At 28.2% G+C, this 19,851-nt stretch overlaps 3 protein-coding genes across 4 annotated transcripts; all 3 read left to right on the top strand.

The window, feature by feature from the left end:
- Positions 1-1,691: 1,691 nt before the first annotated feature.
- Positions 1,692-3,666, top strand: LOC115704800 (uncharacterized). The gene is made up of 2 exons (XM_030632007.2): positions 1,692-2,262; positions 3,074-3,666. Exons 1-2 carry the CDS (start codon positions 1,873-1,875, stop codon positions 3,542-3,544), a joined length of 861 nt encoding a protein of 286 aa, XP_030487867.1. The 5' UTR covers positions 1,692-1,872; the 3' UTR covers positions 3,545-3,666.
- A 5,399-nt stretch (positions 3,667-9,065) lies between these two features.
- On the top strand, positions 9,066-12,773 carry LOC115705752 (sucrose-phosphatase 1). Of its 2 annotated transcripts, none has more exons than XM_030633179.2 (9): positions 9,066-9,220; positions 9,297-9,596; positions 9,734-9,835; positions 9,998-10,192; positions 10,300-10,590; positions 11,041-11,227; positions 11,792-11,838; positions 11,937-12,046; positions 12,285-12,773. In XM_030633179.2, the coding sequence occupies exons 1-8, from the start codon at positions 9,161-9,163 to the stop codon at positions 12,027-12,029; spliced, it is 1,275 nt and encodes a 424-aa protein (XP_030489039.2). In that variant the 5' UTR covers positions 9,066-9,160; the 3' UTR covers positions 12,030-12,046; positions 12,285-12,773. The 2 variants fall into 2 exon arrangements, with proteins under 2 accessions (XP_030489039.2, XP_030489038.2); XM_030633178.2 differs by having other exon boundaries at positions 12,212-12,773.
- Positions 12,774-15,699: 2,926 nt separating this feature from the next.
- Positions 15,700-16,494, top strand: LOC133033778 (ERAD-associated E3 ubiquitin-protein ligase HRD1-like). Its single transcript, XM_061108818.1, has one exon. It carries the CDS (start codon positions 15,700-15,702, stop codon positions 16,492-16,494), a length of 795 nt encoding a protein of 264 aa, XP_060964801.1.
- Positions 16,495-19,851: the final 3,357 nt, after the last annotated feature.

Genomic DNA, 19,851 nt, shown 5'->3' with positions numbered 1-19,851 from the left:
AAAAAAATTTGAGTCTAATTTTTTTTCATATTCATGTACATTATAACTATTTAAGATAACCTACAAAATTTTGAGAAATTCTGAATAATTTACAATATAGAAAACAATGTTCAAACAATCTATTTTGCACGCGTATAAAATAAAATAGTCACGCGTGCAATACACTATTTGAACGTAGTTTTCGGCGTGTTAAAACTTTTTCAAATTTCTTAAAATTTTACAGGATGTCTTAAATAACTATAACGTACATGACCATGAGAAAAAATTTGACTACAAAATTATTTCGGGTGCTAAAATAGATAAAAGTACATCAATGTATCTATTTTAAGAGAGTGTATTGTAGAATTTTCCTATAAGTTTTTTTAAAATATGAATATGAACAATTTTACTACTTTTCCATTGTTTAGAGAAGAGAACTATTAAGGATTTGTTCAAGAGAGAGAGAGAAAGTGGATTTGTTGGAGCCCTCCACTCTGCCAACATTCTCATATACAAATTATAAGAAAAAACAAAATATAAGGACCTGAATTATAATTAGAGCACCATGACTCGTTAAACATATGTATAAGCCATGCAAAATAGAAGGAAATTAAATTAAAGAGTTCAAAAATAAAATAGAATTAGAAGAGAATGATAATTAGACTACTTTTATACAATAATATAAGCTACCTAACAATTGTGCTTACTTACACCGTGGAAGCTGGTGGCCAAACTGGCCACGGTAGATAACACCGTTGATGAATTTGGTAGCCACCTTTTTTTAGTTTTTTTTTTTTTTTATAATTTAATTCAGCTTTGTACTCAACATACATTAAACTGCAATAAAAATATGATTAAAATTATATTAAGTGCAAGTGTGAGTTAAAATATATAAAGCTTAATCACGTGTGAATTTCAAAATCAAATATTATACAAGTACAAATGGCCGTGTAAGGCTGTAAAGCATCTCCAACGGCTGGTCTTGCCATATATTTTTAAGATTAATTTTATATGAAAATATAAATAATCATCATATAATATTTGATTAAAAAAAAAATTATTAGAAAAAAAAATATTTTTTACCTACAAAATCATTAATTCAATATAATGTGAAATCATGGTCGGTAAATTTTAGAGTTAAGTTTTTTTTTTTTTTTTTTTTTTTAAAAAGAAGATTATAAATTTTATGTAAATAAAAGAGAAAATAATAAAAAAAAAAATATTTTAAGATGATGTGTGTATTTTGATAAGAAAAATGCTAAAAGATATCTTAGTACCATTTTATGTGTCGATATCGCTATTGGTCTAATTAAATATCTTGTCTCACATATTTTAATATAGAGCATTGCTATTAGGCACCCATAGTTTTTAACACCCTTAAGACGTGTCGCCTTACGATTTGCTAGCGATACTCCCTAAAAATTATTATATTAAACTATATGGGATCCGATACTAAATTATATCAATAGCGAGGGTGTTTTACGCCACTGTGACCTTTTAGTATTTCTCTATAATATAATAATTTTTAAAGAGTATCGCTACATGTTTTTAGAAATATTAGGCACCACTAATAATTTTTTTGATAAGTATAGGTGTAATATTTGTATCCAATAGCAGCATAGTCAAGATTCAAGAAGGGTAGCCAATGAAAAAATAAAAAAGCAGGCCACCATTTAAATTAAAAACACGTACGACACATTTGTCGCCACTAACTCAGTATGTGTTCCAAACTTCGTACACATCTCCCAATAAGATACCCCGCTCACTGTACTCTCTTCACTTTATTTATTTGTAAAGTTTTTTTTTTTTTTTTTTCAAGAATTCATAAAGAGTTGTTGAATGAGAAATTAGAAACATTCATTTTCTAAAACAATACTGAAGAGATCACTATCCATGGAATCCATAATCCTGAAACTTGTCTTTCCACCACCACCTTCTATCTTCCTCAATACATTATCCTTGATTAATATTCCTTCCTTGGCCCTCGGCGGGCTCTCCGAACTCAGAGGCAACAATATGCCTTATTCCAAATTCTTCATCACCAACAACAATAATAATAATAATGTAAATGCTACTAATCTTCAAAAACAGTCTTCATCCCAAGAGAAAAAAACTACTGAAGAGGTCAAGGTGTCTAGTAGATTAGGCATGCTTATATGTTACACTCCAGCTTTCCTAGCCACCTTGGCTTTTTACCTTCTTTTTCCCCAAGAGAGCTACAGCTTGAGAATGCTCTTGCTCAATTTGACTCTGGCTCTTCATTTCTTCAAGAGGATTTTTGAGGTAACCATATAATTATTTATTTGATCTTTTACTCCAAAAAACATAGAAAAGTATGGAAAAGACCCAAAAGGGTGTGTGTTGAATTAAAGCATTCTCAATTTTGAAATGTAGAAGCCATTTTTTTTATTGTAACATGATTGGTCATTCTGTTTTTAGGGGGAAATTATTACATAGATAGGAATAGGATGAATGTCACCTGTGATAATGTTCATATATTTATCAAAAAGTTTTGCACTGCCAACTTAGAATTAGACTCCAAACCATTTTCAATGTTATATCAAGATGCTTGTTTCTCTAATAACAGAAAAGACCGAGTTGCTCACCATGAAAAAATGCTCTTATGACACATCCATCCAAGATCCTAGTATTTGGGATAAACAGATCTTAGACTTTTATCCTTTTTTAACCTGAATTATTCCTCTACTATTAGAGTTAGTCCCACATTGCTTATATGTGTGAAAATAAATTGTCATATATAAGATGAATGGATTACTCTACCCATTACTAATTGATTTTTATATAGAACACATTTACCTTATCTTAAATTCTAACATCTACTCCCTTAAATTGTTGTGAAACTTTCATTTTAATCCATACAGAATTATTTCAAAGTGATCTCTTTATGTCCCAAACTCCAAAAAAAATTAAGACAAAATGTTGCATAGAATATGTGTAAATGTTTTGAAAAAAAGAGATCAATTTTGGGGATATATTACTTTGCTAACATACTAGTCTAATTTCTTTACAGAGACAGAGACTCATTAAAATAACTTTGTTTTATTCATGTACATGTTTGATATTGTTTGTGTAGGTACTATGTGTTCACAAGTACAGTGGCAACATGGGTCTTAAAACTGCAGTAATAATCGGCACAGGTTACTTATCATCCACAGCAAGTATGATTTATGCTCAACACCTTTCACAAGGGCTTGGAGAGCCAACCATTGATCTGAAATATATTGGGTCATTGTTGTTCTTAATTGGGCTAAGTGGGAATTTCTACCACCATTATCTTCTTTCCCAATTAAGAGAAAAGGGTGAGAAGAAGTATAAGATTCCAAAAGGTGGTCTTTTTGGGTTAGTCATATGTCCACATTACATGTTTGAGATCATAGAATTTTTGGGGTTCTTTTTCATTTCTCAAACATTACATTCATTTTCTATAGCCATAGGCACAATGTTTTACTTGGGGGGAAGGAGTGTTGCTACTAGGCAATGGTACCTCACTAAATTTGAGGATTTTCCTCAACATGTTAAGGCTCTCATTCCATATTTATTCTAGATATGAAAAATGTACACTTTCAAATAGTGCAATATGAAGCAGCAACCAAAAGCCAAAACTGTTATAACTCAAAAAATTGTTTTGATTAAGAGGTTTTATAATAAATTTATTTTTACTAAAAATACATTTACTTAGAGCTTCTAATATATTTGAGTTTCTATTTTCTTTTTAATTTTTTTACATGTGATAAAAATATAATTTAAACATAATATAAATTATTTTTATCAAATCCATATAAATTTATACTTTGAAAAATTAAATAACTAAAAATACATAGAAAATAAAAATTTAATATAACATATATTTTTAAATAATTATTATTATAATGAACTAAATGCTTTAACGTTTTTTTTTCTATAGTTATGTTGCAACTGTTTTTTTTCTCACAATATGGTTATAGTTGCTAAATTGGCCTTTATGCCTAACCTAAGCCAAAGAAAATATGTTTTCGTTTGTTTTCCAAACTAAAATAAAGAAAATAATGTGGTAATTCTCTAGTCTACTAATTACTATATTGTTTAAAAATAAGACGTACATATTTGCTATAAAATAAGATCATTTAAACTAAAATAAATATCGTTCATTATTATTAAATACTACTATACAAGATCGAATTAGTTTTATACATCATCACAAGTTTCTATAAAATATAAATAAGGATACCTAATTTCATTGTGATAATTCCTAGATGAGAGTAATGGATGAAGGAATCCATATGATGGTTGTCGGAGTTAAGAGGGAATAACTTTTGGCATTTCTCGGCACGAGCATATTGGGCACTAATAGTGTCAAGCACCTTCTATAAGTGGCGCTTTGTGATTACTTAGCGATATTTTTTAAAGTTATATGAGATCTGATATTTAATTACATCAATATATCGGTAGCACATTGGGTGTTAAGCACCAATAATGTCTTTTAGTATTTCTCTTCTCAAAACTCTGCTCGTCCATGTATATGACATTTTTAGGATGGAGAATAAAAATTTATAGGAAATTTACAAAATACACTTAAAAACGGAATTTTTTTCTTTTACATTTATATGATTTTTTTTATTTACATTTTTTTTTTACAGTTTTGTGTTGTTTCAATGTTGTTTTCATGTTGTCATAATATTATCTTATATTTTCGCAACGTAAGAACAACGTGGTAATGATGATTTTTTTTAACAACGTGTAGACAACGGTTCTGTAAGAAAAAAAAAACCGTAAAAATATAATAAAACTCAAAATTCTGTAAAAAAAAATGTAAATTTTTGGTTGTTTTGGTGTATTTTTGAAATAAACTCAAAATTTATTTTGGTGTAGGCCTTAAATAGCTTAAGACCAATCCCATGAGGATAAGTTGAGGAATATCTTTTTTTTTTCTAACATATATTAATAAAAAATACTCTCATATTAAATTTTATTAAAATGTGCTTACTTTTACGAGTGAGTTGTCTTATATACCTTCACTCTTTACTTAAGTCTAGTACATAATTTACATTAATATAAATGGTATAATAGAGACATCATTTATAAAAGTAGGTATATCTTAAAAAATATAAAAATAAAGGTAAAAATTAAAACAAATAAAGTAAAGTGGGTATATAATATAATTTCCTCAACCAAACCCATGTATGCTTAGAATCAAGTAAAAAAAAGTAATTGAATAAGGAAAACTTACAAAAATACTGACTTTTGGCTTAATCTTTACAAAAATACTGCCACACGGCAGAAATTATTTTTATACTGTCTTGGCCAATTTTTTTTTTCTTTTATACTGTAAAAAAAAAAAAAAATGAGGCCTCCATCTTCCACACCCACGGACAGAGCCACCACAGGAACACTATAACAATCAGAAAACAACCATTAATTCTGATGAGTGAGAAAAAAAAAAGTGAAATCAACGTCAAATAAATAATCATGGCAAAAATAACTGTAAAACAACACTTAAACAAATCAAACAAAAGAAAGAAAAACATGATTAAAAAAAACTAAAAAAATGTTTTGCACAACCTCTATACCAAATGCAATAATAGTTATATTTGCAAGCTCACTCTTAAAAAATCAGAACAAAAAAACTACTAAAACAACACAAAAACAAATGTAAAAAAATAAGGAGATATAATCACTTAGAAAAACATAAAAGAACCACACACCTTAAAACTTTTTTTTTCTAGTGAGCTCGTTAAATGTATTTTTAGGAGAACTAAAATAAAAAATAACCATAAAATAACCATAGAGAAGGAAGAAGAAATATATTTTATAGCCTCTATCTTCCACACCCACAGATAGAACCACCACAGCACCACGAGAACACCCAGAAAACAATCATTAATTCCAGCAAAGTAGAACAAGAACAGTGAAATCGACATTAAAAAAAATAAATTATGGAAAACAACACTAAAACAAACAAAAAAAAAAAAAACTAAAAAATAAACACAGTATATTACAATATGAAACTTATAAAAATACACAGTAAAAAAGTAAAAAATACCGCCTAACAGTATTTTTGTAAAAAAAATGGCAAAAGTCATTATACCATGTAAATTTCCCTTCTATTTTGGTTTTGTGAAAATTACATCAAATATGGGATTTCATAACAAAGTTAGAAAAATATGACATTTTTAGGTTTGCCACTTTTCTATGGCATTTTTGCACATTTAAGTTTTTTATGGTATTTGATATGCCATATTTTTATAAACTTATTATCTAATCCCATATTTTATGTTTTTGTTTTTAGCTTAATTAGTTTTATTTATTTTTTTAATTTATTTTACACTTACATTTTAGGGTTTCTTTTTATTTGAAAAATTTACACCAAATACTACATTTTTTTTCAAACATTACATTTTTAATTTGACAAGAACATTTTACTTTTATACTTTTATTAATTTTTTTTTTCTTTTTTACTTATTGAAACTTCAAAAAGTTTTTTTTTTTGTATTTTTTATATATTTTTTAGTCAATTTTGGCTCTCTTTTTTCTTTTCAACTTTTAAGTCAGTTGCTACTTTTTTTTTTCTTTCTTTCGCTTATCTCTCTCTATTTTTTTTTTTCTAATTTCTCTTTGTGTCTCTCTTTTTTTTTTTCAATTTTTTTCTCAACCTAATTTTTTTCTCTTAATATATATAATAAGTGTACATTTTTATATTTCATTTTTTTTTACAAAAATTAAACTTGTTTTTTTATTTAAACTATTATTCGTTTTTTTTTTTTTTTGTTAAAAACTAATTATTCCATTAAAAACGACGAGAAAAAAAAACCAGTTTCATCAATATCATCCTGAAAAAAAAAAATAATATAAAAAATCATAATCTAAAAAGAATCCAAACTTTAAAAACTAGTTTCATCAACATTGAAAGAAACTAATAATTTCATTTAAAGAATACAAAAAATAGTTTCATCAACAAGATAATGAAAAAAATTACAATCTAAAGACGATACTAACTTTAAAAACCAGTTTCATCAATATTAAAATAAACGAATTATTTCATTAAAAGAGGCAAAAAAAAAATAGTTTCAACAATAACATAATAAAAAATACACAATGCCTAATAACTAAACTTTTACAAATTAACGATACTAAATTTAAAAACCAGTTTCGAACATATAAAATTTATATCAATACCTAATAATCAAACTTCTAACTTCATTCTTTATTTTGGCATTTAATTTTTTATTTGCTTGCTCAAAAATTAGAGTTAATTTAAACATACAATATGCAGCAAATATAACAAAGAGAATCACAAATTAAAATCAAAGAGAAAAAAAAGAAACAAAGAAAATTAAAGAGACAAAAGTGCAATAAAAACCATAAAAGAATAACAAAAAAAAAACAGTGGAATGTGAGAAACCAATTAGTAAAACAACCAAAATAAAAACAAACAAATAAAAACCAGTTTCTTGAGATAAATTAATAAAAAATTGAATAAAACTCAATTATGAACAACAATAAAAAAAATTAATTACTTAAAAAAACCAGTTATGAAAATAATAAAATAATATGTATGTCAGAAACTGATTAATTAAAATAAAATAAAAATTGTTGTTCAAATATCATACAATAATAAAACTGGTTTTATACAAACGAAAAAATATATAATAATATCATAAAAATTGAGCAACCCCATTACAGAATAGTTAAAACATGTGAAACCAGTTTCGACATGTGAAACCAGTTTTGACGTTATAAAAAATCATAACAAAATACAAATGTTAATAATAAAGTTAATTGAAACCAGTTTCATCAAACAATCAAATAAAAATATACACACACACAAATATACAAAAAAAAAAAAATACTAATCACAAATATAATCAAAACAACACATAATGCCTACCAATAATTTAATAACAAAATATAAGTGTAAGTTTCCAACCTAGAAACAAAATAATAAAAAAGTAACTTGAAAAAAAATTCTAATAACATAATGAAACTATTTTTTTTATTCTTTTAATGAAATTAATAGTTTCTTTCAATGTTGATGAACTGATTTTTAAAGTTTATATTATCTTTAGATTATAATTTTTTATATTGTTTTTTCTTCAGGATGATGTTGATGAAACTGGTTTTTTTTTTTTTCTGTTGCTTTTAATGAAATAATTAGTTTTTAACAAAAAAACAAAGAAAAAAAATAGTAGTTTAAATAAAAAAAAAACAAGTTTAATTTCTGTAAAAAAAAAATAATATCTATAGTTGAGATCATTTTTTATTTAATTTAGTATTTTATTTTTTAAAAAAAGAAAAAATAAATAAAAAGAAACACAAATTTTAAGTTTTTTATGGTTACTCAAGACTTTTTCCCATATTTGTAAGTTTTTTTTAAAAAATGCCATATTTAGTGTAATTAAGTTTTTATGCCATATATATCAAAACTTATCTTTATTTTCCCATATTTTTGTAAATAGCCCTTTGGTTTTTACATAAAGGCCCATAATTATAAAATTCTCACTTTAAATTTCCCTAGGAGTTCGTTTAGTACGTTGTATGGTGTTATATTGTATTGTGTTAGATTGTGTTGTATTATATTGTATTGTATTTGTATTATTTAATATAATACTATGTTTGGTATTGACTTGTATTAATATATGGTATTGTATTGTATTAGTATTATATAATCCGAGTCCGAGTCCTGGTCTCGAGTCCGGGTCTTGGTCCTAGATCGGGTCCAAGTCCGGGTCCAGATTTGGGTTTGGGTTCGGGTTAGGGTCGGGATCGGGGTTCGGGGTTCGGGTTTGGGGTTTGGCTCCCGGGTCCGGGTCTGGGTCTAGGGTCGGGGCCGGAGTCCGGGTTTGGGTCCCAGCTCCGAATTGGAGATTGGTATTAACCCCGAATCCTTTGTAAATATTATAATACAAGCTTGCCAATAAGTACAATTTATTATGTATTAAATAATAAAAGTATTAAAAATTTTAGTCCTAATAATTAAAACAATATATTACTTTATTAAAACTTATTAAAAAAAACTGTTGCAATTATGCTTTGACAACGACATGGACGACTCTGATTGAAATTTGAGAAAGGTACACTACACTGGTAGTACCGTAAAAGTGTACACGTGTCTTTTTCTAGCAACATGAAATAGCCTTTTTTCTCGAAATCAGAGGTCAGCGATACCCATCGCCATAGCTTTTCTATGGATCGTCTCAATGGTACTCCGCGTCTTATGATAGTCTCTGATCTTGATTCTACCATGGTACATTTCAACTTCCCTTTCTTCTTCTTCTTCTTCTTCTTTGTTACTCAATTTCGTCGGTCTGCCATTTGCACAGGTCGACCACGACGACCCTCAAAATCTCTCTCTTCTCCGCTTCAACGCTCTATGGGAAGCATATTACCGCCCTGACTCTCTTCTGGTTTTTTCAACTGGAAGATCTCCCGATTCTTACCAACTTTTAAGGGCCGAGAAACCCTTGCTAACCCCTGATATCACTGTTATGTCTGTGGGAACTGAGATTGCCTATGGCGAATCTATGGTGCCCGATGTTGGCTGGGAGCAGTTGCTGAATCAGAGGTGGGACAGAGGTGTTGTTGTGGAGGAAACCTCCAAGTTTCCTGATCTTCTTCCTCAGGTAAGTTTCTTCGTTTGATTAAACATGTCAAAGATTCGTGACCACTATTTCATTGATTACCCATTGTATCGTTGCAACATAAAAATACTTGTTTGAATTTCAGCAATATTTTCTACTTATATGTGGAACTTTTGCAGTCAGAGATTGATCAAAGACCTCATAAGGTTAGCTTTTATGTAGAGAAGGTTAAAGCGCTCAAGATAATTGATGTTCTATCAGAGCGTTTGGAGAAACGAGGGGTAAGCTAAGAGATTCATTTTGTTTCTATAACTTATTACTCTATAGTAATTTACTTTGGAAACTTGGTCCTGGCAATTGGTATGCTGTAATTCTATTTATCTATTCTATTTGTTTCGATTCAGTGTTTTTTTTCTACTGATTTTGATCAATTTTTGGCTTAGTTAGATGTAAAGATAATCTATAGTAGTGGGATAGCTTTGGACGTTTTACCAAAAGGTGCTGGTAAAGGACAGGCCCTTGCATATCTACTAAAGAAATTTGCATTTGATGGAACACTTCCTGCCAATACGCTTGTTTGTGGTGATTCTGGCAATGATGCTGAACTGTTGAGCATTCCTCAAGTCTATGGAGTAATGGTCTGTAAACATACAACCTCGTGTTTCCCGAGTTCAATCCTTATTTTTGTCACAGTTCTAAATTGAATTACTACGATTCAAAGCTTACTTATTTCTTGGGCATGTAGGTCAGTAATGCACAAGAAGAACTGTTGGAGTGGTATTCGGAAAATATGAGAAATAACTCTAATATAATCCATGCTACCGAGAGATGCGCAGCAGGGATTATACAGGGAATTGGTAGTTTCTGTCTGGGTCCAAATGTCTCTCCTAGAGATATCGGTGACTTTCAAAAGTGCAAAGTGGATATCATCAGCCCTGGTTATGAAGTCGTAAAATTTTATTTATTCTACGAGAGATGGCGATGTGCAGATATTCCGAAATCTACACATCATATGCAGAATCTAAAATCAGTTTTTGTAAGTTGTAACTCTTTATCTTTTTTATTCTTATCAAAAGAACAAAGAACTTTTTTTCTTTTACTTTTTGAATCTCTTTGATCTGCCATTTAGTATAGGTCACAAATTTCTAGCCTATAGTCTTTCATGATGTTTCAATCATTTGAGATAAATATGTTGAACACAATAATTGCTATAAAGTTTTGTTAGGTGATGATCACAAAGGAATATAGAAAGCAGAAATGAAAGATATGAAGCTAAGGAGAATCGATGAATAAGTTGAAAACCTTATTATTTTGCTATAGAACATGAAAGATTTCATGAGATTTTAAATTCTAGTCTTATGACTTCAACTTAACAGATATTTTTACTTTATCTAAAAATTGATAGTGATCATTCACATGTTAATGATAACTCTAGTAACTCTACTACAGTAAGGTATAATTCCTCTTGGTATTTCAATCTTTTCAGCACTCCTATTGTACTCTGGTCCATCCCTCGGGAACTGAGCAGCATATTTACCAGTGTGTGGATGAAATGGAAAAGTTGCATGGAGACTGGCAGGGAAGGCAGTTTCAGGTATGGGTAGATCGAGTGTCCTCAGCACAAATTGGCTCAGACCTTTGGCTTGTGAAGTGCGCTAAATGGGAGTCACATGGTAAGAATGTCATAACTAGTTTCACACTGGATGTATGGGTTCAAGTGTTTTTTTTAAATGCACTTTATTTTTAATTGCTGGTTACTTCTTCTGTTAATGATTAGATTTCTGGAACGGATGGTTTACTTGCTACTGATCTAGTATATTTGTGCACCTTATATTTGTGCTCCTTTCTACATTTAAATCTGTTCCGATATGCAATTCATGCACACTTTTATTGGGTGATCTACAGAGGGAAGATAAAAAAAAAGTTTGTGAAGTGAGATATTTATTTATAATTTATGTTAGGTTAGTGAAGTTAATTACAGGAATTATTGTTTTTCTTAGTATGATTTATAATGGACTAGTTTATTGGGACTGAAGCAGAAGCAGTGAAATTCATTGTGGCTACTTGATACATCCTGAAATAGTAGGTTGAATTATAATGCCTCAACTAGCTCCTTTGTGGTCTTGTCTATTTTTGTTGTTGGATAATATTCATTTATGTGGATTCGAACCCTGAATAATTTACCTTTATCAATAAATAAAAAAAAACCTGAGTAAAATTTTTACAATTTTATGTAGGAGAAGAGAAGTATTGCTGTCTGACAACAATCTTAATGAGTTCAAAGGTATAATACAATATTTACTCTATATTAATATAGCTATTTTCCTTGTTGAACTCCCACTTGAGTGGGTACTAATAAACGTTAATTGCATTGTTTTGCAGGCTGAGTTACCAAATGACTTCATATGGTTACACGTGCACCAAACATGGTTGGATGGTTGTGGGGTAAAACAACCAGACACTTGGTTAATTTAAATTTTTATTTCAATAAGGTCAGCATCTAAATATATAAACTTGAATACCTTCAATTCTATATTTGCTGCAACTGCTGCCGTTTATTTATTTATTTATTTTCATTTGATTTTATAAACAGATTTTGTCATCGATTTACCAATGTCATACTTGTTGATGTATTTTATGTCTTATAAATTTGATAGGATTCCTTGAATGAGAAGTAATTATGTACTGCAGTTTGTTTCTGGTCTAAGCTATGTACTTGCAACTCTGCAGAATCAGAAGACGTAATGACTTTTAAGATTGATTTGGACGGGCAAGTCAGTTGACTTATTTCTAGAAGTTTAGTAATGACCACAGTTAATAATTGTACTCTAATAAATTGCAAAAATATTTACGACCATCTAGTGCAGATATGGTCTATTATAGCTTTAAGAGATTCAAAAGTTCCATAACTATAAAGTTTGGGAGAAAAGAAATAGTAATGCGAATGGAATACAAACTAAGGAACAATTTCAGGTTTACATTATTAGTTCACTCTTAACATTTTGACTTTGTTCAGTGTGGCTGCCACTTTTTTCATATCTGTCCTATCTTCTGGTGCTGTGTTGCAGAATAAGCTAGAGCCAATTTCACTATGGCAGATAGACATTCCGTTTTAAGCGCATAGTGTTCCTCTTCTGCCCTATGACTTCAGTTATTGCATGTTGAAATGAATTTTCAATCCTTTGTTTTAAATTCATATATCTCCATTGAACATTTCATGAGTTGCCTTTTTCCAGTGAATGTCTCCAATCTCCATGAGTGTGATACCATAACTATAATTTATATATAGTCTATAAACATCTCCTCTTCTCGAAACCATACCTTCCAGGCCATGCTCTGTATTAAAAATGATTACCCTTTAAGGAGGGTTGGAATATTAAATTATCTAATATTAAATTTATAGATTCACTCCCGCACTACATACATATAAGTGGCTGTTTGGAATGGGTTAATGCTAGCAAGGGAATGATTAAACATTACTTTGTTTGTTTTGAGGGTTTAGCTTTGGGATGTTATTCTCTTAGTAATATAATTATTCCTTAAGGAAGATAATGTTGACACTTTAAAAAATTGCATAATTGAATTATTATCTTCTATTATATTAATTTGAATAGCATTTTTAAATTAATAAATAAATTTAAATACCAATAATATTATCATTTATTATAAATAAAATAGGAAAATTTTGTAGTGCACCCCCTTAAAAGGGATGCATCGTTACATTTCTATCCGTTTTAGTATTTGAAATAATTTTTTAGTCAAATTTATTCTCGTGATGATGTAAATTATAGTTATTTAAGATATTTTACAAAATTTTAAGAAATTCGGATAAGTTTAACATGCTGAAAATTGCATTCAAACAATGTGTTGCACGCGTGATTATTTTATTTTATACATGTGTAAAATACTGTTTGAACATTATTTTCTATATTGTAAATTATTTCGAATTTTTTAAAATTTTGGAGGATATCTTAAATATTTATAATGTACATGAATATGAAAAAAAAAATATACTAAAAAATTCTTTTGAATGTCGAAACAAGTAGATGGTGCATCAGTACATCCCTTTAAAGGGTGCATTGTAGAATCACCCAATAAATTATTGTGATATATATTTAGTCTGTGAGATCAGTTTTTTTTTTCTTAACTGAGTTATATTTATATTATTAGCAATAATATTTAGGGAAATTCTACAATGCACCCCCTTAAAAGGGATACATTGATGTACTTTTATCTGTTTTAGCACCCGAAATAATTTTTTAGTCAAATTTTTTCTCATGGTCATGTACGTTATAGTTATTTAAGACATCCTGCAAAATTTTAACAAATTTGGAAAAGTTTAACACGCCGAAAACTACGTTCACGCGTGACTATTTTATTTTATACGCGTGTAAAATAGACCGTTTGAACATTGTTTTCTATATTGTAAATTATTCGGAATTTCTCAAAATTTTGTAGGTTATCTTAAATAGTTATAACATACATAATATGAAAAAAAAAAATTAGACTAAATTTTTTTTCTAGATGCCAAAACAAGTAAGGGTGTCTCAGTACATCTCTTTTAAGGAGATGCATTGTAGAATCACCCTAATATATAAATTCATTGTACATAAATTTTATGCGGATGGTGTACATAAATGATATAGCGAATAAAAATAAATAATATAGTGATAAAATATATAGAAATGTTCATTTTAATTAAAAAAATACAATAAAATTTAATATTTACTAATTAATAAATATATTTCTTTAATAATAATTATTCTATTTTTATATATAATTAACATTAAATATATATAATAAAAAAATAATTTTATTTTAATTTCTTACAATAATATATAAGATTTATGTACTCAACCAAATAGTGTAATTTAATTAATAAGAATATAATTACATATTATCTTATAGAGGCAAATACAATTTACACATTTTCCTACAATCATATTCTTTTTTATAATATTCTCTATAATCAAATTATTTTGAACACTTCGTACTATACGCCCCTAATAGTTATTTCTTTTCTATAGTCGTGTGTTCGAATGTCCACAGATCAGAGTCATGGTTTGCCTATCGAAAAAAAGAAAAATTTAAACTGCCGTTCTCTTGCAATTAGACGGTTTTTTTTTCTAAAGTTCAATATATAGTTAATATTTTTTGTTGGTTTTTTAATATTTTAAAATATATTCATATATATATAATAATTTTGAAAGAAAAATACAAATATTTACATTATAATTTTTTAAAAAATGATGATTTATAATTGTTTTATCCTTTAAATTTAAATCACGGAAAAGTTAAATAATAAATAACGTCACATGTCTATTTGAATCTTCATTTAAAAGATGAAAAAATTAAAAAATGTAATAATCCTTAAAGGTAACTTAGTCAAAACTAATAAAATCTAAAAAGGAAACTAAATCCTAATCATATTAGTTTAGGAAACTTCTATATCTCCTACTCCTAATACGTTTATTATAAATCTCTCTACTGAAGTTTTATATATAAGAGTGTATTTCCCAATTAAATTCTCATAGTTTCAAATCTCCAACAATAACACTCGATTAAGTTTATTATCATATCACTCTCTATTAGTAGCAAGTTTCATTCAGGTATATTTACTATCTTACATAATGTCAATGCCCTCCCATATTCATTTTTTAAATTCACATTTTTAAATCGGATATTATTTTTATTTTTTTTCTACTAGACTATTTGCTAACATGATTTTTTTAATAGTTTAAAATAATTGTTTTCTTCAGATTTTTTCACATTTTTAATAGTTTTAATTGTGTTTAACCTTCAAAAGAAAATTGTGTTTAAAATAACGTGATTTTTAATGTGATTTTTTTTTTCTTTTTTATATTTTTTTCTTCTAGATTTTTTAATAGTTTAAATAGGGGATTGTTTTCTTTACATTTTTAAATAGGGCAAAATATACGATTATTTTTGTCAGATTTGTTTAAAAAGATAATTTATAATTGTTTTGTCTCTTAATCACGGAAGAGTAAAAGAAATATCTTCATCAAATAAGATTAAAAATTTAAAATATATAAAAACCAAATCCTAATCGTATTAGGATGTTTTAAATTTAACTTTAGTTCTATATAAGACCATCTCGAATTAAATAATTCACAAACAATAGCTTATGATTTTCCTCAATCACACCTTCACCTCTCAATCACACCTTCCTTCACCTCCAATAGAAAGAGATTCTCATTCTTCAGTTAGTGCAAGAATGGCGGTTGTTAGTCGTCGCTACGTGAGGTTGAGTTTTGATGATACTCCTTATATTCCTAATTTTACTCGTCATGATGGTATCAAATTTATAGTCTTTCATGTACGCTTAAGCCACACAATCATCGACTACTCTGAGAATTTATTATTACCAACTACCACTACTACTAAGACACATTACCTTGACCAAAGAAGCTTCTTGATAATGCATGACACCCTCACTCAAATCGTTCTCATGGGGTCGAATTTAGAGCTCCCCTTGATCGATCTCGCTACCCCCCACATATCAACTTTTGCGTTGCGCAATTTAGAAGCCAACCCCAACTCCCTCTATGTCGCTGTATCTATCAATATCCATACCATAACTGCACGCTTTCCTACTCCTCTTCAGCAACAGCAGCAAGACGAGGATGTACTTGACCGTAGCTTCAGAGAGGCGCTTGACACTGTTCAGACTGTCCCTGCCACGCAAGACTCCATTCGCGCCCTTCAAGACTTAAGCGATGATGACGACGGTTTGAGTAGCGAGACTTGCAGTATCTGTTTGGAGAAGATTTCATCTTTTGGTGATTGTAGAAGCAAAGGGGTAGAGATGCCTTGTTCTCATGTGTTTCACAAGGATTGCATTGTTCAATGGCTCGAAATTAGCCACTTGTGCCCTTTGTGCCGCTACCCAATGCCTACCACCACTTCTTCTTCATCTTGATCAATGATGATACTGTTAAATTTACTCCAACTTTACAGATTAATTATCAACTTCCTGTAATAATTTTCTGTTTTATATATATTCAGCAAACTGTAACTTTGTTTTGAGTTGTAATTATTGTTTTCTTTTACCTTTTCTTTCTTTCTTTGTTAGAATGGTATGCACTATTATATCTTTCACAAATATTTCCATAAGAAAACTGTAAAAACATGTCCAACTTAAATAATCATTCCAATATGAGTTAAAAGTTTTTATTATTGTTGTTGTTATTTATTTGGAAATATAGATATATAGTTATAATCTATAAGAAACTAATACATGATTATATATGAAACTCAAGATATATAACAATCAAATTTGCGAGGGAAAAATATGGAGAGCATAGTGTAATAAGAAAAGAAATAACGACTTAAAATGGAAAATAAGAACTAAGAAATATTGTCATAAACTATCTTCAACAAGTTCTTACTACAAAAGTTAAACAAAAGAAAAAGGGTGAAGGGTTGAGGCTGCTTCAAAAGTTAAATATTTAGATTTTTATTTCAATAAGGTCAGCATCTGAATATATAAACTTGAATACTTTCAATGCTATTTTTGCTGCAACTGCTGCCGTTTATATATTTATTTTCATTTGATTTTATAAACAGATTTTGTCATCCATTTACCATGTCATGTTTGTTTATGTATTTTATGCCTTATAATAATTTGTATAGGATTCCTTTGAATAAGAAGTAATTTATATACTGCAGTTTGTTTCTGGTGTTGAATAACCATGGTGAAGATATTCAACAGCTGATGTGCAATCTCTGTAGGAAATTCAAGTGGAGTTCATTCGAGTATGACCACTTCTCAAGGGCATATAGTCTAGTACTAAGGCTTAAAATCAGGTTTACTAGATGAATGTTAATACTCACATTCAGCATCATAAATCTTAAGTCCATTTTCCAATACTTTTACTGCCACATCTTATCCCTCTAAAAGTGTTCCTCTATTTACTGAACTGCAACTCCCAATTCCTTTCTTGTTGCTTTCATTGATTCCACTTGTTACCCTTAAAAAGGTCATTATAGGAGTTGCTTGAGGTAAGAATGTACGTAAGTTTCAGGCTGATAATAAAGTGCTATTATCTTGCAATTAAACGGATTTTCTCTAAAGCGCGATATTTAGTTAATATATTTTTTTTTGGATTTTTTAATATTTTAAAATATATTCATATATAATAATTTTTGAAAGAAAAATACAATTATTTACATTATAATTTTTTTTGTTTAAAAATGATGATTTATAATTGTTTTATCTTTTCAATTTAAATCACAAAAAATAAATAATGTCGCCTGTCTATTTAAATCTTCATTTAAAAAAAGAAAAAAAAAAGGTAATAAATGCTTAAAGGAAACTTAGTAACCAAATCTAAAAAGGAAACTAAATCCTAATCATATTAGTTTAGGAAACTTCTATATCTCCTACTCCTAATACATTTATTATAAATCTCTCTACTGAAGTTTTATATATAAGAGTGTATTTCTCAATTAAATACTCATAGTTTCAAATCTCCAACAATAATACTCGACTAAGTTTATTATCATATCACTCTTTATTAGTAGCAAGTTTCATTCAGGTATATTTACTACTTTACAATGATTTTTTTTTTTTCACATTTCTGTTATGTAGTTCATAATATAATATATATATATATATGTAGCGTTTTTTCTTTTAAAATGCATATAATGTCGCATATATAAAAAAAAAATGTTTCTTTCTTGGATGTAGATATAAGCCTTGAAGAATAATGAAGCCGATAAGGAGAAAAAATAATGTCTCAAGAGAAATCATTATTTCTTGTACAAAGAAAATTCAGAAACAAACCAAGAGTGACCCAAAATTTACAGATGATGAGACTAGTCTTCCAATGAATTCAACAAAGACTATTGATTGGCTTCCCAATGATTTAATTGTGGATATATTAGCTCATGTTGCTACCATATCAATTTCTGATTTTTTCAATGCTAAATTAAGGTAATTATTACATATTTATTTTATTCCCTTAATTAATAAACACGTATCCCTTTCTCATAATATTTGAACCTTATATTTTGTAAATATATATATTTTAATATAAGCAATATAAGACTTGGAGTTTATCAACTTTTTCTTAAAAAAATTTTATATTCAAAAATATTTAATTTGATCAAAATTGAGCCTAAGTAACTATTTTTAATCTTCTATAAAACACAAGGTCCAAATATTATTTCTTTAAAAGCATCGGCTCCAAATGAGTAATAATATTGACACAACATCCAAAAGATAATATATAATAATTTATTATTATTATTATTATAAACTTAATTATCGTCAAGGTAATTTTTATTTCAAATTTAGTATTAGTGTTGCATCTTAAATTATATATATTCTTAACTAAAAATATCATTTTTGTGCAGTTGGAAATTGTTTAATAAATTAGCCAAAGATAATGATCACTATATTTATAATAAACTATCACTTGATGAGCTTTCTTGTCACCCATGGGATTTGTACATGTCCAAGGAAGCAACTACCCTCTTCACGAAATGTCTCAACAGTCAAAATTCAGAAGCCATGTATCGATTAGGGGTGGTAATAATTACATAACTTTTTTAATATCACACAAAATGGTTTATTTTATTTTTAATTATATTTCTAATTTTTTTTCTATATATAATATTTATACAGACTGAATACTTGAATTTTCACAAGAAAAAGAAGTCCGGTATAGAACTGTTAGAAAAAGCTGTCAATGCAGGTCATCTTGGAGCTTCTTATTTTATGGGTATCATCTTAATTTGTAAAGAAGAAGATGAAAGTGATGATGAAACAAAGCAAAGTGGTATTAGGCATGGAATACAATTGTTGGGTCGTGTTAAAACAAGTGCCCAAATGAGAGAATGCCGAGAGAAATTGAAGCATATAGCTCAAAAATTATGGCTTACTCAAAATCATAACTTTCTCATTCCAAAATTATTTCAGTGCCAATTTCCAAACCAGAAACGAAAGTCGTGGCCTTTGTTGGATGATTATTCGCATTCGTTATGTTGCAACACATGCCGATTTAACTATGAAATTGTTTATGTTTGCAATTTAGTAGTTGGTACTTCTTTGTTTTCATGTCAAACTTGTCAACAATAATGGTTTAATATTTATTAATTATTTAAGAGTATTTGTTAAAGTACTCACTATTTGTTATATTAAAAATCTTCACTATTAAAAAAAATTGTAGAATTTTAATATTTTTTTATATAGTATTTATATAAAATTTAATACTTATCTTATTAAAATTATTTTCTTAAAAAAGATAAATAGATGCATTTATTTTCATTGCTT

The sequence above is a fragment of the Cannabis sativa genome, chromosome 1, assembly GCF_029168945.1.
Source record: "Cannabis sativa cultivar Pink pepper isolate KNU-18-1 chromosome 1, ASM2916894v1, whole genome shotgun sequence".
In the NCBI taxonomy this organism is placed as follows: Eukaryota; Viridiplantae; Streptophyta; class Magnoliopsida; order Rosales; family Cannabaceae; genus Cannabis; species Cannabis sativa.
Note: the sequence above shows the minus strand (reverse complement) of the source record. Positions and strands in the feature narration are given on the sequence as shown.